Genomic DNA, 11,173 nt, shown 5'->3' on the forward strand with positions numbered 1-11,173 from the left:
ATGGATCGGGTTCCCGGGCTCTAGACCCGGTTCCCGGGCTCTAGACCCGGCCCATTCTCCTGCAGAAACCTCCCATCGTCTGGCAGGTGCAGTTCCTTATGCCTAATCTATAAGAGCTATCTTCTGTGTATCATAAATGGATCATGGTAGATAATGCATATGCAAAACATAGAAGAAAGAACACTACAGGGATCATTTCCTAGGAAAAGCCTTTCCTCTCAAAGAAAAACTAATCTGGATTCAGTACTACTAGCATACTTTTGATCAAGTAGATTTTATGAGCTGAGCTGACTAATAGATCTTCTATGCCTAGTCCCTTTGTTTTGTACCAAAAAAGGAAAAAAGAAAGTGAGAAAAAAAGAAAGGAGAAATCAGAATGAGAATTTAGAAGTGCATGATTTAAAATGCTTCAAAGTATTCTTCGATTACGTGCAAGGAATAGGGTCTATGCAAACAAGTTATAATCATCCCAATTACTATAAGATATAAATTAGAAAGCTCTCAAGGTTTTGGTTTAGTCATAACTTCTTGTTCATATCCAGAAGATTCTCCATGCATTGTTCAAAATATTGTTTTGACTTATCAACAAGAGGCAGAGTACTCTTCTTCCAAAACTGGAATACATTTGACTGGTCCTATGTGCTAAGCATGATAAAACAAAACAGTCGACAATCCTAGATTTTCTTATTATGTAATTAAAGTCAGCATTTCCAAATCCCTCGTGTTTTCGATATAAATACTCAACCTCGACTAAAATTCTTCATTCTCATCCCACTCTAGCTTTTGTTTTCTTTAGCTTGTTATATATTCATCCTCTGAAGTTAGCATGGCAAAGATTTATTCCTCTAAGGCCTCCAAAGTAATGCTGACAGCTATATTTGTAGCAATTCTATTGCTTATGTTCTCTATGGCCACTACTGCAATTCTACAGGACACAACAATAGGAGTTAAGTAGGGTGAGTAGAAAATTATCATATGGAGTGTTCTATTTTTATTTCTCAATGCCAAGATACTTTTTCTTTTTGCTATCAACTTTACTTTGCATGCCTTTTGCCTTCTTCATTTCTGTGATTGTGTGTGAACTTTGTTCAGTTTCTATGAGTTGGGGGTTTTATTGAATTCCAGCCATGGAATTGGTAACTGAGAAATCTTCAAACAGAAGGTTCTACTCATCTGTGTTCCTGACCGCCTATCATTTTTGTGTTGAAGGACGGAAGGCTCTAGGTTTATCTGTCCATGTTGATTATGAAGACCAGTATGATACAGGAAGGCTCTAGGTTTATCTGTCCATGTTGATTATGAAGACCAGTATGATACAGGAAGGGGAGGATACGGCTCAACAAGTCCATAATTGTGGAATTGAGTTCCCAAGAGCTGTTTTCGAGAAAGTTGCCAAATAAATCTAAGAATTTCTCTGTGTTTCTGAGTGATAATATATGGTTCATGTATGTTATTTTATGAAGCATTCGTACCTTAAAGAAGCACAGAAAGTTGGTGTTAGTCCCTATAGTGTTGTGAATTTTTTTTTTTTGCAGTTGTGTTGAAATTATAAATGAAGAGCTTTTCTCCCAGTTCCATAGTAATTCTCTTTAGTACTCTACAGAGGAGTCTACCCAAATCCCACACCAAATTGTTAGTTTGCAAAATTCTATTACCCATGGAAAAGCTGGGAGTTCTTCATCCCACACCATATTGCATTTGATACAGACTGCAATAATTTTATAAACATTATTGGGAGAACCTTATTTTAATTTAATTTTTTTTTTATTGCTGTACATATGCAAAAATCCCACACATTCTGTGTTCAACCGAATCACATTGTTATGTGGAAGCAAAAAACCGCTGTCGTTTAACTCCACGGAGAAGGTGTAAAACAGTATTGCTACTGCTGATAAGTGATGATGGCATCTGCCATTGATGCAAATCCGTTTTCTTGTCACTTCTTCAGTTTTCTTGTCCGCCAAAAGAGGACTGAAAGTATTTTATCCCCCTTAGTTTCTTCCTTTTAGGATCAGCTGATCCAATTCTCTTGGGTCAGTTTCTCAATTGTGAGAGCCAGAGGTTTTAGAGGTTACGAGTCTTTTGACATGATGAAAATGACCCACAAGTCCTGTAGGGGTTTTCAACTGAGGGGCAGGATTTAAATTTCAATGACGTGTAGAAAAAGAAAATTTTGTTTCTTTCTGCAGCCAGCAGCCCAACTAAAAGAAAGCAGGTTCAGTCAACTTTATTATGAATGGAGCCTGTATTACAAAAGAAAGTGAAGCGTTAAGACAAATATTGAGACCCATTTAATTCTGCTGCTTGGCGTTTTCAGAGTGATTTTGTTGGTATTTGCTGGATTTTGTGGCGCTTTCTCAAGGGTAGGTGTGATTTTTTGGTTTCTGAAGGAGAGAGACAGAGGGATATCATAAAACAACGTGGCTAAAACTTCTCTCTTTCTTACAATAAGTTTAGGCGTTTAGGGTTTTTGCCTCTAATTGGCAGTAGCATGGAGCTGTGCGGGAGATGGATAAATATGAGAAAAAATCTAACCCAGCTGCATGGAAGCCATTTTTGGGCGTCTGAGCTCTCCTTTTTTCTCAATTGGATGCTGTTTATGTAGGGCTTGACCAATCCAAGTTGAAGCCCTAGCTAAAACCCTGATGGAGCTAATTAGTCTTATGTCCAGAAAGAGCTTACTTATTTTACTTGAGCCTTGAAAAAGTTCAGCAGATGGAGAGTTACATTTTCTTAATCCTACATTTGCTAGTTATAATTACAATTCCCCACCTCTCCTTGTAAATTCTCAGTTTATAACAATATTAGCTATCTCATCCTAGCCAAAAACAGCTTGCTCCAAATCTCTAATGCCTTCTAATTCATGGTAACGGATGCTGTGCTTTGCTTAGGTATATCAACTTTACACAAACAACAATAACATTCCAATTGGAATGTGTTCGATTAGTTATGCATTTAACTACATGCACTTGTACTTTGCAGGAGAAATCGAGGGCTTTCCATGCATTAATTGAATAAGGCTAGTGACTAGTCTAATGAGTATCCAATGGATGAGTCATAAGAAAAGAGGAAAGAGATATTTTCCTGGTTACTGGATGAGGTAGAGGCTGAATCTTTACGCTTTACTTGATGCTTGAGAAAGATTCTATGGAAATCATTTCTTGAAAATATTACAGTAACGGGGTTTATGTTTCTTCCTCTTGAAATTTTGATGAATAATTTCCTCTTGGTTTTGAAGTTGTGGTTTCCTACATTGGTGGATGTCATTGGCATTATCTGACTCTGTTTATCTATATTTCTTTTCTTCTTTGCATTTATTTTTCTGGCCCCTTTCCTTCTCTTGTTTATGTCACATTTTCTGTTGATTATCTTTTAGAATGCTATGTTTATACAAATAACAGTGTGGCTTAGAACTGTTGTATGTTTGCAGTCTATTGCTCAAACCAACTGTCTGAATACAATGGTTGGGCAATAACCTAATAATTGAAAGTTGTGAAGAATTCCCATATTGCTTTTGTGTGAATCCCATGGTTGATGTTTTTTTTTTCATCGTTTTGGAAGGGGTCTGATATATATTTTCAATAGGGTAAGTGCGAGGCATACTTTCTGTCCCCAACCAGATCCATCATTTTGATTTAAGAATTTTACATTTGTAGATAGACCAAGATGCTTTTGTTTTGCCGTTAACACATTTCCAAACAATTCAGATAAAGTGTACCAAGAAACATCATCAATAGAAATATCCATATTTTCAGTCTACAGATTAGGGACTTGCAGCTTTAATTAATAGGACATAATGTTGAACATAAAAATTCTGCAGTATCATGAAATAATATAGCTCATGAATCCAGTAGAAAAGCTTTAATATCATGCAACTTTGTCAATGCTTCTCTCATGGTTGAACGATCTGTGGTTGAATGAGCAGCACACGACAAACCAACATGTATTATGGCAGTAATACACTCTTCAGTTTTGATTTTCCAATGGGACAAAGTGTTGCTGCTAGTACCGATGCTGTTAAAGTCACCAGAAGAACTAGTGAAGATGCTATAGTCTGTACAAGCATCATTGTTAAAAAGCCGTTTGTCAGCCATATCTAAAAATTGATTTATGAGCAGAGCGGATGCCAACTTATGCTGATCTAAACCTTCCTGAAACATTTCATCTGTGGGTTTCTTTGCTGTGAATATCTCAAGCAGCAAAATTCCAAAGCTGTAGACATCCCTACTTGTTGAAATCCTTCTACCTAAACCACACTCTACAACAAAATAACAGCACATTAGAGTAATGAAGACCCACACTCAAAAAATTGTACTACTAATCATAAAGGGAAAACAATGATTTGGACAGTTTAAGTTGTGTGTGGTGCCTGGAGCAATGTAACCAATCGAGCCCTTTAGTCCAATTGTGCTGCTTTCATCCTCTGATGGATTCTTCCAAAGGAACCTTGCCAGTCCAAAATCTCCCACATGGGCTCCCATATTATCATCTAAAAGTACATTTGCAGGTTTCAAATCACAATGGACAACAGGTGGATCACAGTCATGGTGCAGATAATCCTAAGCTGAAGCTACATCTATTGCAATATTTAGTCTCTGGATCAGAGTCGAAGTTAACCCAGAATCGGTATCTTCTGGATACAGCCATTTCTCCAGGTTACCGCTGGACATGAACTCCATAACCAAGGCCTAGAATTCAACCCTGCTTTTGTCAATGCTTGAGCATGAAGTGATAACCTTCACAAGGTTTCGATGCCGAATGTTCCTCAACACTTCACACTCTGCATTGAAATTCTCAGAAGCTTCACCTTGTTGTAAGTCGATAACCTTCACTGCAAAAATGGTGTTGACCCCATTTTCACCAGTTCTGAAAACTCCTTTATATACAGATCCAAAGCCTCCCTTTCCTACCAAATTTTCTGCGGAGAAATCATTTGTAGCATGCTGGATGTCAGAGTATGATATCTTTGGCGGCAACGCCTTGAAACAAGGAGATGGAAAAGTTGTTCCTCTCCTCTTTTTCTTGTTTTGGGTGATCAGCATCCATGTGATACAGGCTGCACACATTAACAGGGTAAAGCTGGCAACTGGAATCACAATCTTGAGTATCAAATGCCTATTTGACTTCACTTTTGTGATACGTGTGGGGATTCTCAGCTTTCCTGCAGCCTCAGGGTCACTACCACAGAGCTTATTATTTCCTGTAAGAGAAAGCCAGGTAAGGTTCATGAAAACACCTTTTCTTGGAACTGGTCCTTCCAAGTCATTGAAAGACAAATTTAAGATCTGCAAATACAAAAGATCCTGTAACTCTTCGGGGATTTGTCCAGTCAGACTGTTGGAAGAAAGATCCAAGCTCTCCAATGCTATTAATTTACCCATCGACACTGGTATGGCACCTGAGAGTTTGTTTGTGGCAATATTGAAACTACGCAGACTTGAGCAAGAACCAATTGTTGTTGAAATATTTCCTGACAGCTGGTTATTAGAAGCATCCAGGACCCCAGGGTGTTCCAAACTTTCAACTAGAGCGGGCAGAGAACCACTTAGTTCATTATGCGCCAAATATATCTCGATTATATCATGAAGTCTGAAAATCTCCTTGGGTATGCTACCATTGAGCTTGTTCTGTCTTAGACCCAGTCTCTTTAAATTCTGGCACTCCAATACTTGTGGGGATTCTACCAGAGAACTGGTTGTAGCCCATTGTCAGCAGAAAGAGTCGTGTAAGATTGCCAAAGATATCTGGAATTTCTCCGGATAACATATTATTATCAACCAATAATCTCTGTAGCTGCTGAAGTTTTCCTAGGGAATTTGGTATCATACCTGTGAAAAGATTTTGGTGTATGTCCAAGGCCCAGAGATTTTGAAATCTTTCAAATCCTTGGGGAATGCTACCAGTCAGAAAATTGCTGCCAAAGCAAAATTCAAGGAGATGAGTAGAAAGATTCGCAACTGAAGTTGGAAGCTCACCAGCTAGCTGGTTATCATTAAGATATAGAAACTCCAACTGTGTACAGTTTGCTAGTGAATTAAATACCTGAAGATTAAGCTTGGTGGTGGAAGAGAGATTATTCAGGCCAAGATGTAGGAGTCTAAGATTATTCATGTTACCAAGTAGAGGAACTGGCCCTTGAAAGTGGTTTGAAGAAAAGTCTAGGACTTGAATTTGTGAAGCATTAGAGAAAGAACTGGGAATTGGCCCTTCCAGCTGGTTATGTGCTAAGTAGACTTCTGCCAGGTTTGGAAGTACAAGGCCCATATCAGTTGGTAGTTCTCCAACAAGCATATTTTCTGTTACAGATAAGTAGATCAAAGAAGAGATGTTGTAGATGGAATAAGGGATCTTTCCCTCAAACTGATTCTTTGAGAGCTGAAGTCTTTGAAGATTATGGAGATGACCCAACTCATTTGGGATTTTGGTGAAGAATTGGTTTCTTGCTAGCCTGAGAACAGTAAGAGAGGTGAGGTTTCCAAATGTTGGAGCGATTACACCTGTAAGGTTATTCGCTGCGACGTCAAGAATTCTGAGTCTCGGCAGATCTCCAAGTTCAGATGGAAGGTTCCCAATAAGTTGGTTGTGCTCAAAATAAATCTCCTCAAGGTTATAACAATGAGAAAGACCAACTCGAATTGTACCATTAATGGAGTTTCTTGCAAGGTTAATATTCTGAAGGAGTGACAGATGGCTAAAATCCAGTTGAAGTTGGCCATAAAATGAATTGTTGGAAAGATCTAGCAATTGGAGGGAAGTGAGGTTGGAGAGTCGAGGGTGTATCATACCAGAGAGCCCATAACCAGCAAGACGAAGTGACAGAACTCTAGTTCCGTTGTTGGCACAAGTGACACCAAACCAAGTGCAGACCCAGAAAGAACATTTTGGGAGTCAGAGACTATGGACTTGAAAGATAAAAGTGCAAGAGTATCTGTATGAGCATCAACAGCCCCTACCCTGTTCGTGCTGCAATATAGAATAATTTGAAAGGGGAGGAGGAGAAGCAATGGGAAATGGAGACGTTTCTTCATTTTTGAAAGAATGGTCATTAAATTCAAGATTTGCAGTCTATATTTTAGCTGCCAGCACATGTTAAGGCCTGATGTGTGTAGGAGGATAACCATTGAAAAGTTGACTTCAATTATCAAACAAGGGCAAATTATTTATTAATCAGTCCCTGTTAAGAGCAATGTAACTTCCTCCTAACCATGTCTCCAACGATTTTATCCTATCTGACAAGATATGAAAATGACCTTAAATTTATATAATTATTTTCCAGACCTAGCTTCTGTCTTATTCTTCATCCTTAGATTCCATAATGAGGGAAATGCCATTTTTCTGTATTAAGTATCAAGAGGGAGAGTCGAGCTTAGCAGCAGTGGTGATGGCTGAAATCATTTAACCAATTCTGATTTCTGCAAAAGAAACTCATTTCTGTTGATTAATTGGTTGATTGTGCTCCCTTTTCTCTTACTATGCAGGGTATACTTGAGAACAATGACCTCTGGTGCATAGTTTTCCCTTTTAGTTATTGTTAGGAGGAAGATGCCACTGCAACTAGTATAGAAAGAGGGTGACAAGCAAGACTGATAGTCCTTTGACTTTTTTGTTAGAATGCCTGAGAAATGTTATAAAAAAGCATGTTATAATAATCCCAAATGATGTCAAAGAAAAACAAATTTGAAAGTTTCTAGCGGGATTGAATACTCGATGGATTCATATCAATGGCATTATTTCTTAAAAATTTTCCAAGGAGAATGTACTTGATCCAAGTGCTATAAGAAGAATAAATTATTGACACGAAATATAGGATGAAAAATAATAAGTTCTCTCTCTCTTAGATTGACTATACACACGGTTTATATAGAAGATTACAAGAGAAGAAATAAGAAACAAGAGACATAATAAGAAACTAACTTATTCCTAAACTAACCTATTTCTAAATCATAAAACTATTTATTTACAGAAATAGGAAACTAATAAACCTATCTATTTACAGAAATAGGAAACTAACATAATAGGAAAACAAATTCTCCTATTTTATTTATAGCTCAACAATTATGCTTTCTAATTTTTTTAAGAATACTAATTTGAGATCTGTAAAAAATATGTGATTGCTTAATGGATTGATCTCAAGACAGAACAATTAATCCTTTTCGACAGTTGACTGTGATCCCTCCTCCCCTTGGTTGCCATCTTATTTTCTTGCCAACATTTCTCTCTCTATTATTCAACTCCTAAGTCAGCATGAGGCAGAGAGAAGTAGGTATGAATTCTCTCTGTTCTAGACATTTATTTGATTGTCTCCCACCTTCTATTCCAGATGATCTTATTTTATTTTAGTGAATCCTGGGTGAAACACCTTATGTGGTATGTGATATGTAAACATCAGGTGGAAAGGAGAATAGTAGAAAATCATATGATTAGAAAAGCCTTTCTAATCTAGAATTTGAATAAGTATCCTTTTGATTCAATAAATTTTGAGCTAGGAAGAGTACTAGATATTTATGCTCCTTAGTACCTTTATTTTTTGACTCATTATGAAATGAGTTTCCAAAATTGCGAAAGGAGTATTTTGAGCTAGGGTCTGTGTTTTTGAGACTTTTATACCTGATTTCTTTTGTTTTCTTTTTCTTCTGATAATCAAAGTATTCCATACAAAGGGCAATATAAAAGGAGGCAAACCCTAGTACAAAGGAAGTATATACAGAACACCTGAAAAGAGAAAGACAAAAAGTATCCCAAAACCAAGGATGGTTTCTCTTTGTTCTTCATCATCTATTGACATATCCACCTACAAAGGTAAAGTAACTAGATGTAGATCGCCTATCATCCACTGCACCGGCTCAATCAACATCAGTATATACTTCTATACTCTGATGATCAACATTTTTAGCGAACAAAATTCCCTTCCCAGGAGCATTCTTCAAATACCTCAAAATACACATGACTGCATTCATATGTTGCTCTCTAGGATTATGCATGTATTGACTCACTACACTCAATGCATAAGCAAGATCTGGTCTTGTATGAGCTAAGTACATTAATCTCCCCACAAGTCTCTGGTATCTTCCCTTATCGGTTGATACTTGATTAGGCTCAACACACAATTTTAGACCTTCTTTTATTGGTGTATTAACAGGTTGACATCCCGACATTCCAGTCTCCTGTAAAAGATCTAAGGCTTACTTTCTTTGAGACAAAAACATTCCTTCACTTGATCAAGAAACTTCAATCCCAAGAAAGTATTTCAGAGGACCTAGATCTTTCATTTTGAATTCTCTAAATAGATAATTTTGCAAAGCTTTTCTTTCTTTAGGATCATTTCCTGTAACTACCATGTCATCCACATATACGATAAGTGCCGTAATCTTACCATGTTGCTTTTTCAGGAACAAAGTGTGATCTGAATTACTTTGACGATAGTCAAAAGCTCTCATTGATCTTGTGAACCTTCCAAATCATGCTCTCGGGGATTGCTTCAACCCATACAATGACTTCTTCAATTTGCACACCTTCTGACATTGCTTTTCTGACACTATGCATCCTGGTGGAAGATCCATGTATACTTCTTCAGATAACTCGCCATGTAGAAAGGCATTTTTCACATCGAACTGTTGTAATGGCCAATCTAGGTTTGTAGCTAAAGACAGTAATACTCGAACTGTGTTGATCTTAGCTATAGGTGCAAATGTCTCTGTGTAGTCAATTCCATAAGTTTGAGTGTACCCTTTTGCTACCAGTCTTGCTTTAAATCGTTCAATACTACCATCTGCCTTGTACTTCATAGTATAGATCCAACGACACCCAACTGACTTATTTCCTGGTGGACATTCTACGAGTTCCCATGTTTCATTCTTCTGCAATGATTTCATTTCTTCATTCATGGCTGCTTTCCACCTTGGATTAGCTAAGGCTTCCTGCACACTGTTAGGAATAGCTACAGTAGATAATTGATTTACAAATGACTTATTTGATTCAGACAAACGATGGTTAGACACATAGTTGCTCATGGGATATTTGACTTTGGTAGACAATTCAGGTTCATATGTGGGTTTAGGAATACCTCTATTATGACGGTGTGGTAACCGTTTCATGAATGGATCAGGTTCCAAATTAAGAACACCCTTAGCAGACGACGATTGGTTTGGTATTTCAGTGAAGACATCTTTAGACCCAAATTGTTGACCACTCATATCCAACTCACCCACTTCCTGGTTCACTAGTTCAGATTGTCCAGATTCATCATCCTCAGAGATATGATAATCATAATCGAGAGTCTGAATTTCCTTATGGTACTCCCCCTGAAGTTCAGACTCAGATGAAAAATACATCGAATCTTCATGAAACACCACATCCATTGTAATAAACATTTGTCGAGTTGGAGGATGGTAACATCGATATCCCTTTTTGTGCAATGCATATCCAACAAACACACATTGCAATGCATGGGAAGTTAACTTGGTGCATTGGTGTTTGTGTAGATGCACAAATGCCACGCAACCAAAAACATGAGGAGGTAGATTTGGGACGGTTGGGGCAACTATGGCATTAGTAAGAGCTTGGAGAGGTGTTTGGAAGTTAATTGGGCTAGAAGGTACCCGATTGATCAAGTATGTGGCAGATGTGATTGCTTCTCCCCAATAAGATATCGATATTTTTGCTGCTATCAAGGAAGCACGAACAACCTCTAACAAGTGCCGATTTTTTCGTTCAACGACTCCATTTTGTTGGGGTGTATTGGAATAAGTAGTCTGATGAATGATGCCATGTTCTTCCAAATACTTTTGAAGACCAGAACTCTGATATTCTCCACCATTATCACTACGCAAAACCCGAACCTTTGCATTGTACTGAGTTTCAATCATTTTATGAAAATTTTGAAACAACAAGTTCACTTCATCTTTGGTCTTCATCAAGCATAACCATGTCATTCTGGTACAATCATCAATAAAAGTAACAAACCAACATGAGCCACTCAAAGTTGGGACTTTGGATGGGCCCCAAACATCAGAATGTATAACTATAAAAGGAAGCGGACTTTTATTCAAAATTAACGGAAACGAAGCACGATGACTTTTAGCCAATTCACAAATATCACAACGGAGACCAGAAATATCACTCTTTGCAAACAAACTAGGAAACAATTTTTTTAAATAACCAAAGGAAGCATGTC

General features: G+C 37.6%; 1 protein-coding gene and 1 pseudogene across 1 annotated transcript; both read right to left on the bottom strand.

Annotated features, from left to right (window-relative positions):
* Window positions 1–3,723: 3,723 nt before the first annotated feature.
* On the bottom strand, window positions 3,724–6,798 carry LOC117907576 (annotated as a pseudogene).
* LOC117905441 (putative receptor-like protein kinase At3g47110) lies at window positions 5,611–7,028 on the bottom strand. The gene is made up of 2 exons (XM_034818363.1): window positions 6,786–7,028; window positions 5,611–6,672 (listed from the first exon to the last, which is right to left on the bottom strand). Exons 1-2 carry the CDS (start codon window positions 7,026–7,028, stop codon window positions 5,611–5,613), a joined length of 1,305 nt encoding a protein of 434 aa, XP_034674254.1.
* Window positions 7,029–11,173: the final 4,145 nt, after the last annotated feature.

This window comes from Vitis riparia, chromosome 18, assembly GCF_004353265.1.
Source record: "Vitis riparia cultivar Riparia Gloire de Montpellier isolate 1030 chromosome 18, EGFV_Vit.rip_1.0, whole genome shotgun sequence".
Lineage (NCBI taxonomy): Eukaryota > Viridiplantae > Streptophyta > Magnoliopsida > Vitales > Vitaceae > Vitis > Vitis riparia.